Source organism: Pseudopipra pipra, chromosome 4 (genome assembly GCF_036250125.1).
Source record: "Pseudopipra pipra isolate bDixPip1 chromosome 4, bDixPip1.hap1, whole genome shotgun sequence".
Classification (NCBI taxonomy): Eukaryota; Metazoa; Chordata; class Aves; order Passeriformes; family Pipridae; genus Pseudopipra; species Pseudopipra pipra.
This window is the reverse complement of record NC_087552.1, coordinates 36,462,724-36,482,997: the sequence shown is the minus strand read 5'-3', so window position 1 is coordinate 36,482,997 and position 20,274 is coordinate 36,462,724. Positions and strand designations below refer to the sequence as shown.

The following is a 20,274-nucleotide window of genomic DNA, read 5'->3' as shown; positions in this document are numbered from 1 at the left end:
AATACATCTTTTCCTATGTCTTATGCTGTAATTAACAAAATGCTACTTTTCTGTCTGCATTGAATTATTACCGTATTAATTATTCCATCACTTTTATGCTCTGTTGATAATCTTGTGTATTTGTTTTGCTCAGCTGAATATATTATTAAGAGGAAAATAAAACTGAAGAAGTCACTGCTCAGACTATATTTAATCATACTTAGCACTGCAACGTCATGCGTCAAAACTGCAGCTAATGATCAGCTTGGTTCTTGTTTTCTGGGTACTTGCACAGCGGTCTTATGTTAGTATCCTCTGGCAGGTCAAATAAAGATGTGATTAGAAGCTTACTTTTGATAATGAATAGAAGAAACAACATTTTTGTTCAGAAAATATATATGCAAATAAATGCTCTCAGGCACGTGGTGTGATTCTTAGGGTGCAGAGATAAGAGTCAATGATCCTTGTGGGTCCCTTCCAACTCAGAATGTTTTGTGATTCTGTGATATTTTATAAGCAGATGTAAAAAATGGGAAATTTCTGAAATATAACTGAATACTGGGCAGTAACATGCTGAAGTGAAGAACACAGGGAAACAGAATTCTAATTGTTTATAGCTTTCTTCCTTGATAAAAGAAGGATTCTGATAAGGATTAAAAAATTAGTGTTGGAATATTTAGATCTACCTGAAAGACACTGTGGAGATGGGAGAAGGCAGAAGTTGATTGTTTCTAGTGAGAGCTTAAATTGGCAGATGCTTTTCTATATTACAGTCACGTAGGCATGGCTACTCAAGAAGAATGCAAATTTAGTAATAAGCAACAAACAAAATTATTACACTCTTTTAGTACAGCCAGAAATCACTATTTTTAGCTGGAATTGTACTTGAAGAATGAGTATGGAGGATTCCTAAAGGACCAGCTACAAAAAGAACCCCCCTAAAACTCACAAAGCAGAAATAGAGGCCTAGAAGCAAGTACAATTTATATATAAAGACAGAGTCATACCAATCACTTGCCTGCATATTTTACTTTTACTGAAATCTCATCTGAGTAATAATTTCTCAGTAAATTCAGTGCCATTGTTCACCACTTAATGCTGAGTAGGAAGAACCCAGTTGTATCTTAGTAAACAGTTAAGGGAAAATGCTTTCAAGTTGGAAATACCAGTGTTTGGGGATTACAGTCAGAGAGTGGCAATTGTTAAAAGAATATAGCAGTGAGTAGTTTCTTACCAATACAACAGCTGCATTTTTTTCCTGGTGACAGTCAGCTGCTTGCAGTGCAGCATGTTGTACAAGCAGCAGGCCAACCCCCTCCACAACCTTGGTAGGTTTTTTGTGTGGTGTTTCTTGTTTTAATTGCATGTTTCTAGATAATTGTTAACAAATTTCTAAAACTATTTTTAGCTTTAGATCCGGCTAAAGATCCATGTTTGAAGATGAAATGTAGTCGCCATAAAGTCTGTGTTGCACAGGATCAACAAACTGCTGTTTGCATTAGTCACCGAAGGCTTACGCACAGGTAAATACTTCAAAAGTTAATCCTGTAGACATTTTTTATAGTGTTCATGACTGACTTTTAAACCATAAATCCATTACAATTAGTTTAGTTACTTAAACACATATAAGAAGAGTAGAGGTGGATTTTAGGAGTAATTATCTGTGCATAGTTTGATTATAATGTTTAATATTTGATTTTTTCAATAGGCTGGTAAACTAGAAGGGGTACATATTTAAACATTGCAAGCTTCTGGTACAAATACATTTAGGGAAATACCCACTGTGCCAGTAGCAAAATAAAGTGATTATGATAATGTCCTGCTGCTGTACATTACTTTTACATCATCACTTCTTATACAAAGCTAGAGAACTCAAAACTGCCTCTTAAAGTGTAGGTAGCAGCCTGATACAGTGCAATTTGTTTGAGGCTGGGGTTTTTTTCCCCCTTTTTTCTCTTCTTCTGTGCATTCCAGTTTTATTTGCATACTGGCCTGGTTAAATAGAAGGAGAAAATACATGATAAATTAATATACTTTTGTAGCTTTATCTGGGGCAGAAATACGAATACGTAGGGCCTGAACCGTACATTTAGTTGTGTCATGATTTTTGTGTGCTGAGAAGATGGAGTCAAGTTGCACTTTGGCTTGAGATTATTAGGTTTTTTTGCACTTCCTTGTGCCAAATGAGACATAGTAGAATGGCTAAATTTCGATAACTTGGTTTAACTGTCTGCTCCAGTGCTCAGTAGGGGTTGAAAAGATGTAAGGGAAATAAAAGACTTCCTTGTCTGTTGGAAGAGGATTATTTCAAGTACAGCTTCATCAATGATGTAAGAAATGTTGTTCTGAGTGTCTAGTTATGTTAAATACATCCATCTGGAGCTTTTCAAACAAGCAAGATAGTACATAATCAAAGGAAAAGTTTAAACTGTTCTTAATCTGCAGCTGAAGTTAATAACAAAAAACTTGACAGTATTTGCAGAGTTACACTGTTTATATTAAACAATCTCAGTGTAGAACTAGGCATTTTAGTTTGATAAAATACTGTATAAGTTGCAAGAACTATCAGACAAAGCTAGGTAGTCTAATTTCAACTGCACACAAAGTGTCAGGAATATGTCAGTGTTAACTGTCCAAGAAAACACAATAATTTGAAATTTCTAAGAGTCATTGAAAACAGTGGAAAAAAATGATATCTCCAAGTTAAGTATACATGCAATAGATGAGGACTGAAAACTTTTTTAGCTTAGATGAAGGTATGTGCTGTGGTTGCATTAAGAAACTTTTTGACATCAGTCTTCATCCCTGTATTATTCCTCCCACAGTTCTTGGTACTCTTTTAGAAAGGTAGTATTTTAAGAGGTAAAACTTGTCTGAATATAATACAGTAGATAATGTGAAACTTTGGAATGGCACCAACTTGGTGATTGTAAAAAACACTGTAAGTCTAGTCTTGTAAGCTAAATGAAGCCAAGACAGGGATTTCCCAAGCTTAGATCTTCCTGTTCCTCCAGATTATCACATACAAGGAGAAATAATTTGCTTTGTTCTTTCTTTCTAAAAAGGTTTTCTTCATGCAGTCTCTGACTTTACTGTATATGGTGGGATAAGAGTATGAATAGCATATACACAAGCAGTCACGTCTGCTGGGTCTGTTTACCACTATTAATTTCTTTAGCCCAACATGTTATTCCTTTGCTGGTATCTGTAATTTGTATATTGATTTTCAACAGAGCCATCTGTTTTTCAGAGTTCCCAAAGGACTACTCCACTCTTTATAAGTCTTGATAAAAATTTGATAAGAATGGTTATATTATCAACTGTCCAGTTATATTATCTGCCTGTATCCATTTCTAGCATATCAGTTGTGCGCAATCTGTTGGGAATAAATATTTGCAAAATATAATCCCAGTAATTTTTCCTTTTTGCTTAGTTTGTGTGTCTGCACACGTGGTGTTCTTCAAAGATTGGATAATGTAAATAAGTAAGAAAAGACAGCTGGAAGTGTTTTCTGGAAAAACAGTTGAGACCTTTTTGATGGATTACTGGGAACTCTTCATAGAAAAGAACTTGCCTGTAGATTTCAATTTGGACATATTTGCTGTATAGATCCATAGATGTTCCAGAGATTATTCCCAAGACTCTTGTGCAGAAAAAGTATTTTTAAGCCTGTGAATTGATACAGTGTCAAAGACGATCCTCAAGAGGCAGACAGGGAAGAGTAGACTTTGCATACCTTCCAAGATAAATAAAAAGTTTATGGGCACCTTTGAGCTACCCCGGAGAAAGAAGCATGAAGTACAGTTACAGCTGAATAGACTTTTCTGGGCTATCATCAAGTTGAAATGCTCAGATTTATAGTAAAATTATCTATTATTAGTAGCAGCATTCCCAAGCAGTCCTGTTACCTGGTTCATAAACTTCTGTATATAAATTCTGTTACTTTTTTTAGGTAATTGCATAAATACAGAGGTTGCTAACGAGTGAACTCTGATAATTGTATCAAGTGGAGAAATCGATTTAGTAATTTCTTTTGTTGTTTGTAAGAAATTGACTTGCAGAAAAAAACAGGTAGGCGTAGACATTGTTATTCAGTCCATGCTCCCAGGTGTTCTTATCTGTACAGTACAATCTCCAAACTATTGTAGCCCTATATGGATTGCTGAGGGCACTTCAGTACCACATAGTGAAGCATGGGTGGATGTCCCAGCCATCTGCAAGGCTGTTAGTGACATGATATGACAAGGTCCCAGTAGGATTAATTAATGTGAACAGCACACTTTAGTGATGATTCTACTTGTGCTTTCAGAACTATTAACCTTTTTATTAGCTCGATGATCTCAGCACTGTGATCTTGCTGCAGTGTGCTTGCCTTTGAATGGTTTCAAAACTAGCTACTACATATCACTGCCCTTTTCATGGAGTTATGCGGCAGACAAACCTATGGTTTTGCTGTTTCCTCAGTTTCCATGACAGCTGAGATCATGGTCTTCCCTCAGTTTAATCTCAAGGCTCATTTCCTTTTCTGGTAGACTGCCAAGATGGCAAGTTCTCTTCTAGCACACTTCTGCGGTGCCACAGCATTCCCAGACAAGAGCTTCCTTTATGTACTGTCCTGGAAAGACTGAATAGTATTTGACAAAAAGGTGAAATAAGTGCTGTAGATCATTGGTCATGAGAGTAGTTTGGAGTACCAGAGCTTTAGAAATTATGGGGGGCATGCTTAAAGGCGGAAGATTTTTGTTGGTAGCAGATAGCGTCTCTGCTGGCTCTAACTGTGGTGGAAGCTGTGTTCTGTGTGCTACCCTCTTAGCACTCTTCTTTCATCCTATGAAAGAAAGAGGATGTACTTGAGGAGGGGAAAACATGCAGGATGTATATATAAATGTTATTTATCCAAGTACTTCCATGTGGATTGCTGTGGGAAAGGAGTAACTGCCTGCACTAGACTGTATCATAAACAGGTAATTCAAAGTATGGTGTAAAATAGAATTTTTCTTTCCTTCTTTTAAATTTAGGAGTTTGTCATCAACTTTTCCTTTGGCTAAATGGTGTTTTTCTATCCCTTTGTGCTTTCCAGTTTATTGGTTAAGTGATAGACTTTATGGGGGGGAAAAAACCTGTAAAGACTCTGTACATGAAACAGTGAAATGCTTTGGAGTATACCTCATTCAAATACTGATACAACTTGTAGAATATTAGAAAACTATTACTGGGATATGTTGATGTGAATGTTATGGTCACAGGCAGAATATTCATGATACTAAGAGAAATTGTCTACTTTTTGTATATGCAGAGCAACAGGTGGTAAAGATAAATCCTTAAATTTTCATGTACTTCTTGTTACCATTTTGAGCAAGGAAAGAAGGGATATGTGCTGACACCACAACATGTAGGAGCTCATTAGGGCCATGGAAGATGGTAGCTAAGCAGGCTTAGGAAAGTGGAAAACTTAATTCAGCAGCAAGGTATCACAGATTTTCAGGTCCTGATGAATAGTGTGTTAACCTTCTCTTAGATTTGAAACAGACAATTATAATATTAATTGACACATACTGTAATTTTCAATAAGTCTAATATTCTGTGAATCATAGGCTACCGTACGAAACAAAGCAGTGTATAGGTGAAGTTCTAATTAAGTTCTGAAAATGAAGTAGTTGTGAAACAGTTTTGAGCCAAAGATCGTGCTCCAGGGAAAGCCAAGCATGTTTGATATATTAGAACCCAGTGACTAATATTGTACTTACTGAATCTAGTGGAATCTGAGAAAACAGTCTCTTTTTCTTCTTCTGTAAGTATAAAAAAAGTACTGCATAAAATTGATTTGATACCTGAAATCAGTCAATCATTAGAGGCATTAAATTATTCAATGCATTAAAGGTGTGTGGACTTTTTCTAGGCACATGTAGATCTGTCTCTTTTAGGAATTCCCCACCAGAGATAATGCCCCCTACCCCCATTGTGAAGGTCCTGGTGTGCTCTTATGACTTTATGTAAAATGTGCCCATCAACAACACAGTTTCCTGCTACAGCAGAAATAGATTGCATTTGTGTCTGCCATATATATGCTGTTATATCCACAGCATGTTAAGATGGAGTAGGAATGTTTAAAGACTTGACAGCTCTTACTTGTGTAAGGACACTGAACTTCCTTTTTCTTCCCATTGGATTTTTTACCTTCTCCAATCATTTATTCTTAGGTTTCAGAGTAGGAAGCAATTATAACACAATTCAGGCATTTTATATCCAGTTTTTATTTCATGTATTAAGTATAGGAAATCTGTAGGGAATTAGAAACAGGGGATCATTGCTTTTGTAGAACATCTCTTCATTTATGATTTACTTTCTTTCTCTTTGCAGATTATACCTTTTATGCCTTACAGTCATTTATAGTCCTTTCTCTGTCTTGTTTTTGTACTGGTTTTTTCCTTCTTTATGATAGCAGCTTATACCTATGTCATTTTAATAATGTAGGGAAGGTGTTCATAAGAAGAATATAATTTCCTTGTGTAGAAGTGCACATCTTTTTGGATGTTCTTTACGAGTAACTGATTCCCAGTAAATATTAACAGATTCTGATGATACTAGCAATTCTAAAATGCCCCACCCTATTTTATTAAGGTTAAGGTAGGAGAGAAAACTTAATCATGGTAAAAACATTTCAGTTACAGATGATGATCACCTGGAAAATGAGAATTCACTAGTCACGAGTAGAGAATAATAATAAGAAAGCATTTATTTAAGTTAAAAGTAAGAAACAAAAAATTATAGTGGCTCTTCTATTAGAGCTCCACAACACGGGTTCCAGAGAAGTGTGCAGAATGGACATCTATAAGTTGCACAGCTGGGTAGAAGGTGAGCAGTATAGAGGGCCTAATGATAAAGAGTTCACTCTCTAAGAATTAGTGACTTAATCTTAAGAGTTCTGTGAAATGAAGTTTAGTGACAATGGTCCCCTGCCCCAAGCCTGTGTGTAATAGGACCTGAATTTACTGATTAATAAAAATTTTCTAGTATTTTTGCCTGTGGGCTCAGTCTTCAAGTTTCACTATTAAAGTGTATTAAAGAGCGTCACTTTATTATAGACTCACAGAAGCTGATAGTGGTAAAGATGTAATTTAATTTATTAAGGTAGAGGAGTTGGATAGCTTGATAGATTTTGTGCTAGCACTTGATCTGGTTACAGCTTCCTTTAGGGTTTTGAGTTAAGTGACATTTTAAAGTGCTGATTTGGTTCAAATAATTGGTCGACTAGACCATTATCTTGCCTTGGACTCCTACCCTCTTACAGTTTCTCTGAAAAATGTGGGAAAACCATTCTAAATGCATTTTTATATGAGGTAGATTAACAGAAATTCTTCCCTAGATGTGTTCATCTTAGTATTATAACTTGAGGAAAACTTTCCATCTCAGCTTGGAAGTGATGAGTGTTGGGCTCTGAAGCATTAGATGGATTAGCCTGGATGATGTGACAGAAGCTCAGAGTAACACTGATTCTACTGAAAAGCAAGCCAAAACCTGTTCTGTTTCCATGGATGTGGGTACTGCGTGGCTAAGATTATGCTCCCAAGCATAACAAGGGACAAAGTCCAAAAATGTGAGAGGCCTGTTTCAATAAAAATGCACTTCTGGACACGTGCATACATACGTACACATACATACATATGAATAAATATGTACACATGCCTATGTATTCTTTTTGTTCATATTGTATGGATACATGTATTCCAGATTTTCAAAATATCATACTTTGGACTATGAGGTACAATAAAAGAATGAGGTTTTTCAATTTGTTACCAGTAAGTTTTTGATTAAAAAAAGGGGGAAAAAAGCTGTAATTACAAATCTGTAGTTATATTAAATAGTGTGAGCAGTTTTGAAAGAGAGTCAGAACTGACATGGAAGATTCATTTGGTTAGAAAGAAAGGAAAAGAAGAAGAAGGAACAGTATAGCTTTGTAACTTTTCTGTATCTTTAGGTGCTGCAATGCTTTATTATGATTAAAAAAAAAAACAGCCTTTCAAAAAACTGAAGCAAAAAAAAAGGACTTGCTTTGAGCAGGTTTTGTGAAAGTTGCAAACGCCACTATTTAGGATGTCATCATTTCACATTATAATGCTGCTGAAGAAGGCCAGCTGGTGCAGTTAAGTCCCTTATTGGAAATTTTAGTCTGATTCATTACTGTGATTTGTAGTTGTACACAGAAGCACTTAATCATTCTTATCCTCCAAGCTCTATTGAATCTACTGAAGGCTTTCTGGTTCTTTGCATAATTTGTGCTGCCAGTCTGCCAACTTGGCAGTGTTTCAAGCTTGTTGCATTATCTTTGTTTGTTTGCACAGGAAGTGTTGCTGCACGTAGGCTGAATTTATAGTAATTCTTTTGTAAAAGGCTAATGAGCAACACTACTTCGTTCACAATGCTGACATTATATAGCTTTGATTAGTCCAATTATTGTGTAACTATGCATTGTGATCATACTTACACTCTACAAAGTACTGAAAAGGAAATTTGCTTAGCTGTAGCTTAATTGAACTTGCTGAGAAAATAATTGGGACTCTTATGGACTTAAGAGAGGTGAAAGTTTGAATATTTTGGAGATTTTTATATGCTATGCAATTTAATTTAATAAAGTAAGAAAACAAAGGTTCTTTTTTACTCTCTGTTACATTTCATCGGAAAAGGAAAAAGGTGACTAACACTATTCATCATACGTTTTGCATATGTTGTGAAAGGTCTGTTCATTTTAGTGGGGAGTTATGGATACACAGCTAGAGGAAAACAGGGTCCTCTAATGGAATTCATTCTTTCTATACGGAACTTTTGCTAACACTAGTGGAAGATACATATGTAAATTGCATTGTATATTGCAGTACCAGTGTTGTCCATATCAGCCTTACAGTTTATTAAGGTTGTAACTTAGACTCAAAAATTGCTGTCCTTAAGAAATTAAGAAAAAAAAACCTGCCTCACCCAACGTTTGTCTGTAGAAATATAAAATATGAATATTTTAATGTTTGGAGATTTTTTTCTTAGTATGTAATATATGTTTTTTAGTAGATCAAAGCAAACTTTAAATAAAAGAGACTTAAACAGAGCTTCTCTATCCTGTTTATTAGCAAAACACGTGTTTTCCACAATACTTTTCCAATTCAAAATCCATGATATGCCTTTTTTTAATGCAAATATGGAGTCCTATGCTGGACTAATTCATATGGACTTCAGTTAATTTAGCAAGTCCTGTGCCTAGTCATGTTCTACCTGTTCCAGTGCTTATTCAGATTCTCAGTTTCCTGCACTGGATAATCAGTTGGCATGATGAATTTTCTCTGATCATGGGTGTCCTACTTTCTACAATGAGATTATAAATTAGGATTGAGGGTTTTTTAAGGAAAACGGATACCTGCTGAAATATTTGTTTTTGTCTTGCTGACAGTGGCTGAAGGCCACTGTAAAAAGCAGTGAGTTAGGACACACTATGATCTTGTCATAAACTAGATCATAGGAAAGAATGTGATGTTTTATCTAGGAAAGCATTGCTCTTAAAGTGTACAATTTTTATCCAATCCTGGGGGATGTTAATGTGCTGTTCTGTTAATAAAAAATGTTATGTTAGCTTTCGTTGTGTTTTTGTTTTAAAATGGTCTTTTCCCTTACAGTATTCCTGTGAATATGCTTAAAAAGATTGCCTTTTTGTTAAAAAATTAAGAATGATGCAGGCAGTGCTTATTATAAATGATTTCTCTGTCCTTAACTGTAAAGTTGTGATTATAGTCCATAGCAATAAGAAGCATTATGTACTACTATAAACATGGAAATAATACAAAATTATAAGAATAAAATCTTTAAATATTCCTTTAGCAGAAAAATTAGGCAAAGTCAATTCAGGAGGAGTTCAATGCCCCTTCTTAAAAATACCTGTCAAGCTTGTAATTTGTTTTTATAGTGCTTTAAAAACTAGCTGCCAGTATCAGTTTTCAGTGTACTTTATTAGAATAAATTATCAATTTCAAATTAGCTGATGCAAACATTTGTAATCAGTTAGTGCTTAATTTGTAATTTGTTGTTGGGTTGTGTGTTTACAGATTTTTTTTTTTTTGTGTTTCAGTGTTACTGAAATACTCTTAACACTGGGTAATAGAATATAATATATTATATAATATAAATACAATAGAACTTCAGGATGCTTGTATGTGGAGGGTTCTTTTACAGGTTTTAAAATTTAAATCTGGTTATAAATCGGTGATTTGATTACTACTTAGCATCAATTCTTATGTGTTTCATGTTATTTGAAGGTTTTGGTTCATAAGTTGTGTTTAGAGGTTCAGAATATATCTGTTGTATTTCTTACGTACCAGTGGTGGGAAAACTGTAAAGTGTGTGAAACTGAGTAGGAGTAGTGTTTAGGGAACAGAAAGCGTTGTACTAATTTCCATTTGTATGGAACAATACACTTAAGGTTTACAATGTTGAAAAATACATTAATTGTAGTAGCTGGAGATGTTTGCCATCATGAAGTGAAATATTTGCATATATTGCTACTTTACAGTAAAATGTATTACTGCTTTTGGAAATGAAATAGTGTACGTAGGATAGTGAAGGCATGTCAGGAGTCACTAAATGTTTGTCTTTGTTACATGGTCAATAATATAAGGGGGTTTGGTTTTATAAAATGCTTTATAAAATGCTGTAGTCTGCTAGAAGAGAACAGTAGTACTTTACTTAGAGGTGCGGCTTTTTCCACAGACTACTATATATTCTATATGAGATCCTTTTTGCCTAAAAAAATGCATCTTTTTTTTCTGTATTATGTCAAATGCTACATATTGGAAGACTTACACCATACTTTTCCTAAAACTCTTATGCACTTTCTGCATTTCTGTAGTAGTAGTAACAATAATAATAATAAATTCTTAAAACAACACTATAGCTAAGGCTGGATTTAAAGCTTCCTAAATCTGCAGCATCACTTCCTTAATTCAGGCAGTATTTATCCAGTGGTTTTGGGGATGCTTTGGCTTTATTGTACATGGGCATATTATCCACAAGATGCATGGCACTGTACATTCTATGTCCAGAATTCTCAGACAAATACTCTAATTCTGTGTAGACAAAACTTCTAGGTGAGGCCAAGAAGAGATTGTACCTGAGGAGACCTGCAGTCACAATAGCTGTGACTCCAGCGTGTTCTGGTTCAATTCCTTTGAAGGAGACTTTTGTCAAATACAGACCTTCAATGAAAGATTTGAACATCCACAGGCAGGTAAACTTTGGAGGTAAAATTTATATAAGCATTTTATAGTAGTAGAGTGTTGGTTTTTATAGGATTGCAGAAGTGCACAGAATTCAGGATATATCATAATTTTGTAGATTGGCTGTTACCTGAAGTTGCAGGTACAATAGCAATAGATGAATACCTACTTTGTAACACTTTTCTAATAGACACAGACTTGCAACTCCTAGACTGTTCCACAAAGTAATAAAAAGCAGACAAACATAATAAACAAAAAACACCCCAAAGCAAACTAAAAAAACCACACAGAAAAAGAAGTCTCAATTTTCTCCGCTAACTAAAGGAGTAGAGCGATTAACAGACCACTGAACTGGTTCATAGCACCTATGGATCAAGCCATCCAAAATTATCATCTTGGGGCATATGTAGTAATCGACACTTAATTTTCACTGTAATTTAAAGTTATTTAATTCTTGATGTTTTCAATCATGATGGTGCATGAGGACATAATTTTTCTGTTCTGTTTTCCAATTACTGTCCTTTTCCCTTAGCTGTAGATTATTTTAATGCAGAGCCTAAAATAACAAGTGTTGTAAAATACAGCTTTTTGAACCTTAGAAATAATGTCTCTGGAAAAGATGTGTCACAGAGGAATATACCTAGGTGGGCTTTTTCTTGCCAGAGGGCTCCATGTATGTGAAAATTTAAAATAATTGCCTTTATTGTAATTCAGGGATTACTTCATTTCATGATCAGCTGAAGATCTGGGCACCTAAAAAAAAAAACGCTTGCACTTCTTGAAGAACTCATTCCCCTTGCCTTTGTCCTCACCACTTGCCCATTCATTTCCAGTTAATGTTTATTGTACCAAGATTTGCGTACTTATGAAAGCTAATTTTGATCCTGAGATTCAACCCTAGTTATGTTCTAAGCTTTTGCTATTGGGCTTTTTTTTTTAGAGATAGCCCCAGACATCATCTCCTCTTCAACCCCAAACTCATTGGTGCAAGGAAGAGGCAAATAAGAGAAAAGATTATTTCAGAGGAGGTTTAAGCTGGGGAGTAGAGTGATAAACATATGACTACAGGAAAGTGATATCCTGAGGATATCAGTGACTGATTTTTCACCTTTGGGGCATTCTACTAGGATCTCTAAAAGGTATGAAGTTACAGCCAAGATGATCTGGATGATCTTAGATATCATAAAACAAACTTGCATATTAGGATGTGAGGGCTTGCTGTTCCCTTATTCATTATTATAGCTAGAGCTGGAGGCCTCTGTACTTTCTACATTTCTTATCCATGAAATTCCTTCATAGAGAACCAACAATAGCAACACTTCTAGCATGACTTTAGCCCTTTTCCTTACAGATTTAATGTTTCTGGAAAACTGAATTTCTGGAAGTGTACGGACATCTAGAAGTTATATGACATCATATAACCATTTACTTCAAAGTAGAAATGCTGGAGTTTTTTTACCTACACTACAATATTTTTGTCATGCTCTAATTCACCTCTCCTATCTTCAAATTGTAGAACAAGGTAATTTCTGTTAGAATCAATAATGTCTATATGTTCAAATGAGAAGCAAACACAAAGTGTCATTATGAAGGACTTGGAAAACTTATGCAAATGCAGTACTTATAAAAACAAACAAAACTTGAAAATTTGTAAAGAATGGTAAAGAGAATAGTCTGTAAATGTTAAGAAATCATTTTGAGTAAGGTCTCACAATTTATTTAATAATGGTATTATATAAGGCCACCTTGAAAGAGGACACATACCAGAAGTACTTTATAGCTGTTAAAAATATGATCAAAGACCTGAAGAGGCTTTTGGATGAAAAGACACTGGAAAATGGTCACTTAGCTTAAAGTTAACTTAGTAAAAAGGACTATGACAGGAATTTATTTCTGTAATCATTGCTCAGTTAGTTTCATTTACCCCTGATAATGATGGAAAGGGGAGAATGCATGAGGCAGTAGATTCTAAACAAATTTTAGGAACCTGTTTAATTTTGAAAGACTACTGCCACAGAGCTCTTGGTTCACATTGTACTTAAAAGGAAGGTTGAGAAATGTGTGTGCAGAGCTAGAACAATCCTCTAAGCTAGCATACAGGTAGGACAGCTAATTTTTCTGGCATGTAGCAAAACTATTCTTGGCAATAGAGTTGTAAATTTTGCCTCTGATCACTTTCCTGTTAAATTCCTTTTAGCTGTTCTTTTCCAGCTACTGTCTAAAAGGAAGTTCTTTATTTGATCAGCAGACTGGATACTAGTCCAATTAGATACCACATTTACTCTCTTACCAAAATAATTCAGATATGAAAAGATAGAGTAATTTATATATGCCTGAACCTATAAAGATTGCAATAAAAATAAAATTTGAGGTAACTATGAAGCAAAGAGGGAAAAATGCCACAGGAAAAAGTAGCACTGTGGGCTCTCAGGAGTTTTAAAATTTAAAAAAAAAAATAATTCTTCTCTTGTGAAAGCAGATGCTTTCCCAAACAAATTATGAAATGCTTTTTCTGCCCCACAGTGGGGCAGAAAATATGTTTCCATTTATGTCATCTCCCAATAGATTACTTTTATCTTCCCCATGTAACCACAGCCTTTTTGTCACTCTTAGTGCATTTCAACTTGGGGATTTCTAAGCTGAATTTATGGTTGGTCTTCTAAAGCAAAGTATTTGGAAACATGTTCAGCTCTGAGGCTGAGTGGTGAATTTGTTGTTTTGCAGTCATGACTTTGAAGATGAAGTTAGTAATCTAAATCACAATAAATGTTGTGTTAACAGTTTGCAGAATACCAGGGGTGCCCAGCTGAGGCACCAGCAAAGGCCCTAGTTGTATGAAAATGTAGACCCTCTAGGAGCAACTGAGCAGAGCAAAAGCTGAGGACTTACATGTCTTATTTTTCAGTTTTTCTGAGCAGCTTAAAATAATTTTTGAAATATTCAGAGAACTTTCCAAATTCTGCATGATTCAGAAGGAAGAAGTCAAAGTTTAAGCAAAGCCCTAAAAGCTGAACCACAATTGTCTTGATGTCACCATCACATAAATACTGATTATTGCTATTTTACCTTTTAGAGGATGTTTTTATTTCTTTAGGATTTGCTCCTTTAGCATTTTTCTTGTAGTTTTATATATTCATTTTGTCTCTCTTCAAATAATTCTTCTCCATTTTCATATGTTACTTTGCTCCATCACAGTACTTCATGTTTTCACTCAGCCTGACTTAATGTTCACAGAGTCATGTCTGAAACCTGAAATAAATCCTGGTAAGAGATGCTTTATAGTGACTTGAATGGAGAAGGAATAGATTATGTATTATCCTGTTGGTACCACTTCGTGGAACTCACATTAGAGTAATTTAAGGAAGGGAGAAAGAAAAGGTAAGAAAGAGCCTATACTGAGGATGTTTATGAACATTAATAGGAAAAAAATCAAATCAAAATAGGAACATTACCAACTTTCTTAATAGCAGAAGAACAAGGTATATCTAACTTTTTGGCTACCAGATTATTTTGTGGAATTGAGTTTGGTTTTTTTAAAAGACAGAATGGGAAATATAATTCTTACATAAAACAGAACTTTTGTCATGCTAGACTAAATACTGTGAGACAACATTACAGTAGTTAGTAAAACTTCTTTTAGTGGTATTACTGTTTGTTTTTCAGTGATGTACTAGTACAGATATTTCATCGTGGATATTTCTGTTTTATATTAAATTTTCATCTTTAAAATGATCTATTTATATGTGTGAATTACCAGACTAGAAAACCTCACAATTTAAATCTCTTTGATTTTCTTACTTCAGGCAATAGCACAAATAATCGTTTATGTTTTAAAAATAGCTTTATTTGTAGATGCCAATGAAAATAGCTTTGCTTTGTTTTAAACTGGTTTATTTCCAATACATCAATAGCCCTATCTGTCTCTGTGAGTTTAATATATCTATGACAAAATCAGATGAATAAGTAAAACCAACTATGAATTAATTTAAATTGCCACTTTTTCGAGCTGTAAAAGTCCACACACAGTATATCAAAAATGCTAAATTATGTCCTAACTACAAAGGGAACTTTTTTTTTTTGTTCCAGTCAGACTCACTGTTTACAATCCTTGGATTTAATCAGAGAGGTAAAAGAGTATTACAAATTAAAACTAGATTTTGGGGAACAACAGTACTGTTGCAAAATGTGATTAAGTTTTGAATAATAAGGGCAAACACAAGCAATATGCAGCCAAAATGGAGGCTGCATGAGTGTTGCTCTACCTTTTAGTAAGTTTGGCTGGTACAATGCTTTGTTGAACTAGGTTTTATATTTATCAGTTTTCCCCTTGGCTCCCATGAAGTTTATCAAAACAGGTTTTGATACTCATTCAGTGAATTTCTGCATATTTGGCAATATGACTAACCACAGTGTACAGACCTGTTGCACAGTGAATGTGTAATAGAAATGGTACTCCTTGATGGTTTGGGCTTGTTCTGCACATGCACCAGTTTCACTGCCTAGGGATGAGTTACCTGTCTGAGGTTGAAGGAGACATGCTCCTGAGCTATGAGAAATTTAGCCTCCTTTCAGTAATAAACAAGAAATAAAAAAAAAAAAAGGAAAAAGGAAAATTTTGATGTTCATATAATGTACAAAAATATCAATAGAATAATTTTGTATAATCCAGCAGATTAATGATTAATAGTTTGACAACCCATTATTGCTGATTTATCATCTTACTATACTCTTATTCCTATATGTTTTGTCTGTGCAGACCCCTACGTCAGCTTGTCAGTTTTATCTTCCCGTTTTCTGATGTTATCAGGCACCATTCATAAATTCAGGAGATCCTATAGTGATAGAAAAGATAATATCAGGCTGAAAGCCTTTCTGTCTCTTTTTTGTTTGATTTTTTGTCCTCTTCCTCCTCCTCTGCAGGAATGAGAGAATTGGTGCTCTTCTATCTTTCTAAGGAGCACTTGGAAGGTTAGAGTGCAGGAAGTTGTCAGTTGGCTACATGATCTGAAGGGATTCTTTCTTTCGTAGACATGCCATAGCTGTTAACCAGTGCCAGAATGCAGAAGTTAAGTTTTGTGAGGCACTGATACACAGACATACAACATTCTCTTAAAAACTCATCAACTGTAAAGCAGTGCTGTCTGAAGCTTGCAAGTACTCTTCTAACACCTGATTATCATCTAAAAATATCACAGCCTTTGTCACCAGTGACCTAACATAATCGCAACAGCAAAACTAGTTCGAGATAATACTACTTTAGTTTTAATTTAATACCATATAGAGATTACTTGTAATTCTGAGCACCCTTGCATAAGGCAATTTTCTGTCCAAGTGTGTGCCATAACTTAGAATCTATAACTAGGCATGATATTGTGATGCTTTTGAAATTATTTTGGGAAGATAATGTGTTTAGGCAGTAGAATAAAGGGAATGTAATACTAGCACTAGAATTTTCAAGATAGCTGGCCCATTTCAAGCCTTATTCATAGAATCGTAGAATAGTTTAGGTTGGAAAGGACCTTAAAAATCATCTAGTACAACCCCCCCTTCCATGAGCAGGGACACCTTCCACTACTGCAGGTTGCTCAAAGCCCCATCCAACTTGGCCTTGAATGCCTCCAAGGATGGGACAGCCACAGCATCTCTGGGCAGCCTGTTCCAGTGCCTCATCACTCTCATAGTGAAGAATTTCTCTGTGTCTAAACCTACTGTTCTTCACTGTAAAGCCATTATCCCGTGTTCTATTCCGATGTGCCCTTGTATTACTCCTCAGCACCTGGCAGTAGATAGTACATAAGGAGGTTTAGTTGTGTCTATTATGTAGGTTTCTGTTTAGCAGAATTTAGACTAGTATGAGTCCACTTCAAACTTGTTAAATGTAAATGGATGTCCAGGGTAGGTAGAATTATATTACACAATGCCTGTAATATAGCAGTTTAATGTAAAAAATTCCATTTTTACTCTTTAAGCAAAAGGGGTGTGGTACTTCTGGAGGTGGAGAGAACAATAAATTAAAACTGTCAGGTTTAGAAAGATGAGCTGTAGGTGGGAGCAGCATCAACCATGCAGATGGACACACTGATGAATGGAATTGAATACTGTAGAATGAAAGCTAAAGCAGGAGGTGGGGGGGAGAAGTAACGCTCACTGTAAAGCTGTGCTAAAGAGCAAAGAACATTTATTAAAATGGATGGCTGCAAGGTTATGTGCCGTAAAGAGACTCTGAGGCAACTCTGATTCACTTATGCAATTAAGGGATACTCAGATCCTTGAACATGAATACTTTGAATGTATTCTTTCTAAAAGTGGCTTATTCCTCCTCACAGGTGTAATGAGGAGCTCGGAATTGCTAAATACAGTCTGGAGGCATATAGTTCCTTATGTCTCTCCTTCAATTTTTCAATTTTGGCTCAAAATAGTTCTGTGTGACATATACATCATAAGAAAATAAGCTACTAAGCTTGAAATACACTGCTGTATGTGATGTTAGAAAACAATTTCAGGTAAATTTTGCCCTTTAAAGAATGGATTATTCCCTTTCTCTCCCCATGTCTCAGCTGGTGTGAGAAAAGCCATGATAATAGTGGAAATACCATCAATATAAATAAAGTGAAAAAGGAAAGACAAGTAGCAACTGCAGTGAATGCAGTAAAAATTTCTTTCAAATTCAGAGCTGAGTCTCAAGTGGAACGTGCTGATTTTAAGATACTTCCAAAAGCTTTATTGTGCCATACACTTTTTCTGTTGAAGTGCTAAAACTAAAGTTGATATAATTAAATACAATAAAACATACACAAATGCGTCAATACAGGAAAACATTCCACTGTAGGTAGTGCAGCAAATCAGTTTGCCAGTTGCCTTATTATTAATGTATATATCCCATTTTCTTTTTATGGAGGAATAGGGGAAAAAAGGCAGCTGAGCATTTTTATTTTCAAGGGAACAGGAGAAAGCTTGTGCAAGCTGCCCCATTAATACCAACCTTACTGTATTTGTTTTCCCCTGTAGTCCCATGATTTTGTCAGTTATACCTGGGATGTGATAGAGAAGAGTAAACCTCTGCTTTGCTTGTTGTAAATCAATGACTTGTCATTTAAGCAAGGTACATGAACTGAGGTAGTGTGTTCTGCTGCTAATTGCAAAAGTTAGTATGAGCTGTGCATCAAGTAATCAAGACCACAGAACTTAAGAGGATTTTTAATGCATATGCTTCCATTTGTGTACATCTCAATACATACTAATATACATTTTGTTATAAATAAATCAACTTGTGAAGATAAGAAAGAAGCATGGTATATCAGAGTGACAAACCTCCACACTTAAAAATGTTGAAAAACAATTTAAATAAACCCGTAGCGTGACATTTGGCTTTGAAATGGTAATGTCAAATACATAATTGTAATGAGTTAGGGATTTGTGGGTACTAGTAAAAATCTATAGTAATAATTTTAAGAGTTGTTGCACTAATACTTTTAGTGATGCAGTACCATGTTTAAGAGATCTTACTTGAAAGAAAGCAGCTGTGATTTTTTTTTTTGACTCCAATGGAGAACATAAGGAATCATAGGACTAATATAATAATATTCTAAACAGAAGTTAAAGTGCTAAAGACAGCATTGAGTTGGCCATGACCTTAAGGATTGTAGATAGTAGGAGGTTGCAGAAGTCAGCCTTCAGCCCTGGTTTTGACAAAGGGTGGGTTTGGAGGCAGATGCAAACACTGTGCTTTCTTTTCCTCCATGCTTTACAGTCATTACACAACATGAGAGTTTTGGGGTTTTTTGGAAAGGACACTTTAAAATTAAAATCAGTATAATAAAAATATTTATAAAGGCATTTTTCATTGAGAGGTAGGCTTTTGTCCTTGACTGTGGTGATTATTCTGATTAAGTGTTCTGGATCACGGCAGAATGCTTTTGCCTTCTTCCAGAGATGAAAAGTGAAGCTGGTTTTATCAAATTTGGAGGGTTTTTTAAACAGATTAGAATGAACTTATAAAGCCAAGAATGGCAAACATATTTGAGAGAATTAACAAATGGGAAATAGAAATACTGAGAGAAGGCTAAAGCATTGTTTCCTCAGGTGTTTACTATTTTGTTTACCATTTTATTCTCTCCCTTACTACTCTGAAAGAATAATTTAAAACACTCAACACTTAAAACTCTTTCTTCTTGTGAAAAGCTGAATTTTACCGTAGAGTTTAAATATCTTAGAACAGAGATCTTCAACTCTTCCTTGTTTCATGACCTGAAAATAAAGCAGGTCTAAGATCATGCTGCTGTCAGTAGGCAGTCCCTAATTTTACCTGCTCTGACTATGCAATTTCATTTTTAAGCTTAAAGATACTATTAGTATTTTAGTATGTAATATATGGCAATAGTAACTTTAAAGTTAGTTGGGATCTTTTCAATCATTGTTATATGTGGTGAAAAAACAATACATAATAATTTGTGGTGATAACAATTTCATAAAAATTGATAGAAAAAGACTCATAAAAATATCTTTAATTGGTTTTTAAAAAATATATAGTTCGTGTATAGTATACATGGAGCACTGAAAAAGAAATCTCTGTATAGAAGAACTCATATAGATTTTATCATCTCTTTTTGTCACTTTAAATATAAAACTGTATTTTGTATTCTTTGCTCTCATTGAACAGAGGAAACAGATTCTGAAATATCTGCCTTAGGATAACAAAATAAGTGGACACAAATCCAAAAAAATTTTCTTGGGGAAAAAACCTGAAAGTAACCTTTCTGGGAGAGAGCGAAACTCCTTTTATCAATCCTATTTAAAAAAAAAAAAAAAAAAAAAAGAAGGTATTAGAACTGACAAATGGTGTTATATTCCTTGGAGGAACATGAATAGAGGATACAACTAGATTTTTAAGAAGTAATAAGATTTGATCAGATACATTATATGAATATGTAAGAAAGTGTGAAAGGTTGTTTTTTGGCTGGTGTGTGTGGTTTTTTGTTTTGATTTGTTTGTTGTTTTTTTTTAATCCTGAGGGGAGTTGCATCATCTTAACATTTATGTCATT

General features: G+C 34.8%; 1 protein-coding gene across 2 annotated transcripts in view; it reads left to right on the top strand.

Annotated features, from left to right (window-relative positions):
• Positions 1–20,274, top strand: part of SPOCK3 (SPARC (osteonectin), cwcv and kazal like domains proteoglycan 3) — a 185,071-nt gene that overhangs the window by 92,175 nt on the left and 72,622 nt on the right. The window contains exon 4 of one of the 2 annotated variants that reach the window (XM_064652418.1): positions 1,388–1,502. The exons of the other annotated variant lie outside the window; for it this stretch is intronic. Coding sequence (XP_064508488.1) covers positions 1,388–1,502 — 115 coding nt within the window. The remainder of the gene's footprint in view (positions 1–1,387; positions 1,503–20,274) is intronic. 2 annotated transcript variants of the gene reach the window in all.